This window comes from Microtus ochrogaster, chromosome X (assembly GCF_000317375.1).
Source record: "Microtus ochrogaster isolate Prairie Vole_2 chromosome X, MicOch1.0, whole genome shotgun sequence".
NCBI classification, from domain to species: Eukaryota; Metazoa; Chordata; class Mammalia; order Rodentia; family Cricetidae; genus Microtus; species Microtus ochrogaster.
This window is the reverse complement of record NC_022026.1, coordinates 22,236,484-22,238,271: the sequence shown is the minus strand read 5'-3', so window position 1 is coordinate 22,238,271 and position 1,788 is coordinate 22,236,484. Positions and strand designations below refer to the sequence as shown.

The 1,788-nt window shown below is 39.5% G+C and overlaps 1 protein-coding gene across 2 annotated transcripts in view; it reads left to right on the top strand.

The window, feature by feature from the left end:
- Window positions 1-1,788, top strand: part of Ogt (O-linked N-acetylglucosamine (GlcNAc) transferase) — a 46,073-nt gene that overhangs the window by 29,014 nt on the left and 15,271 nt on the right. For both annotated transcript variants that reach the window (XM_005358560.3, XM_005358561.2), the window contains exons 13-14: window positions 1,186-1,344; window positions 1,452-1,541. In XM_005358560.3, the coding sequence (XP_005358617.1) occupies window positions 1,186-1,344; window positions 1,452-1,541 (249 nt within the window). The remainder of the gene's footprint in view (window positions 1-1,185; window positions 1,345-1,451; window positions 1,542-1,788) is intronic.

Genomic DNA, 1,788 nt, shown 5'->3' with positions numbered 1-1,788 from the left:
AAAAAAAAAAAACCCTTTTGGTACAAAGTGGGTTTTTTTTGTATTAGGAGTTTAATGGAGGGTCTCATGTTTGTAGTTTTTGATGATGGGTATTAAAAGGAGTAACTACTGTATTTGGGCAATTTGCCCTTGTTTCCTTGGTCATTTACATTTATATTTGGCATGACTTTTAAGTTGTACATAAAATAGAAATGTGATATAACTCTGTTTGATATAACTTTTCTAGATACTTTTAATACATACTGAACAAAATCAAGAAGGGTAAATGGCTAAATAGCTAGTTTAAGGACAGACTAGGCTATGTGAGACCCCCCCCCATCTCATTTTTTTTAAAGGAGGGGGCTGCAGCAAAAAGCCCATCTACTTTTGAGTTTTTGCATTTGTGTGTGTGTATGGTCTTTTTGTTTTATTCTTTTGTAATTCACAAAGTGGGCCTTGAACTTTTGTTAATCCTCCTGCTTCAGCCACCATACCCTACTGGTTGTTTGTCTTTGTTTCTATTTTTTTTCCTCTGTAAATTTTTTTTTTTTTTTTTTTTTTTGGTTTTTCGAGACAGGGTTTCTCTGTAGCTTTGGAGCCTATCCTGGAACTAGCTCTTGTAGAGCAGGCTGGCCTTGAACTCACAGAGATCCGCCTGCCTCTGCTGGGATTAAAGGCGTGCGCCACCACCGCCTGGCCACCAAAGTTTTTTCATAATTATGGGTCTATATGATTTTAGATTCTACCTTCATTTATTTTAATTTTTTTTTTGAGACAGGTGTTATGTATATCAGGTTGGCCTTAAACTCTCTATGTAGCTGGGGATTACCTTGAACTTCTGATCTCTTTTTCTTCCACCTCCCAATTGCAGGGGTCACAAGAGTGCACCAACATGTCCATTTATTTTTTTGTTGTTTGTTCTGTTTTGCTCACTATGTCAGACTGGCTTTCCTGTAACTCAGTGCATAGACCAGGCTGACTTCAAACTCAGCCTTCAAACTATGCCTCACCTCCTAATGGTTGGGATCAATGATGGGTACTATCATGCCTGTTCTTTATGTAGTTCTGGGGACAGAACCCTTATGGCATTATACATGCTAGTCAAAACACACTACCAATCACAAGTCCCTGTTATCGGTTTTTTCTTTTAGATAAAAATTTGCACATGACTTGACTTTGTTAACGACCATTGTATTCTGTTGGTAGATTAATGTTCTTCATAAACCACCATATGAGCATCCAAAAGACTTGAAGCTCAGTGATGGCCGGTTGCGTGTAGGGTATGTGAGTTCTGACTTTGGGAACCACCCTACGTCTCACCTTATGCAGTCTATTCCAGGCATGCACAATCCTGATAAATTTGAGGTAAGTGTAGGTTCTGGTGACTTTCTTCTGTCATCTTTGATGTTAAGCCCAGTGTTTTGAGAGGCTTGGAGCCAAGGTTATTAAGTATGCCCTCCTCTGTCTTTTAGGTGTTCTGTTATGCCCTGAGCCCAGATGACGGTACAAACTTCCGAGTGAAAGTCATGGCAGAAGCCAATCATTTCATTGATCTTTCTCAGGTAGGCAAAACACAGATCCTTTTCTTCAGATTTTAAGATTTCATAATTAAGTATATGTGTTTGGTATGGTATGTGGGGATGTGCCTGTATGAAGACAGGTGCCCAAGGAGGCCAGAAGAGGGTGTCAGATCGCTCAGACATGGAGTTACAGGGGTGTCTCATGGGTGCTGGAGCAAATGCAGGTCCTCTGCAAGCACAGCAAGTGCCTTTATGTTTTAAATTTTGAGTAAATTTGAAAAAAAAAAAA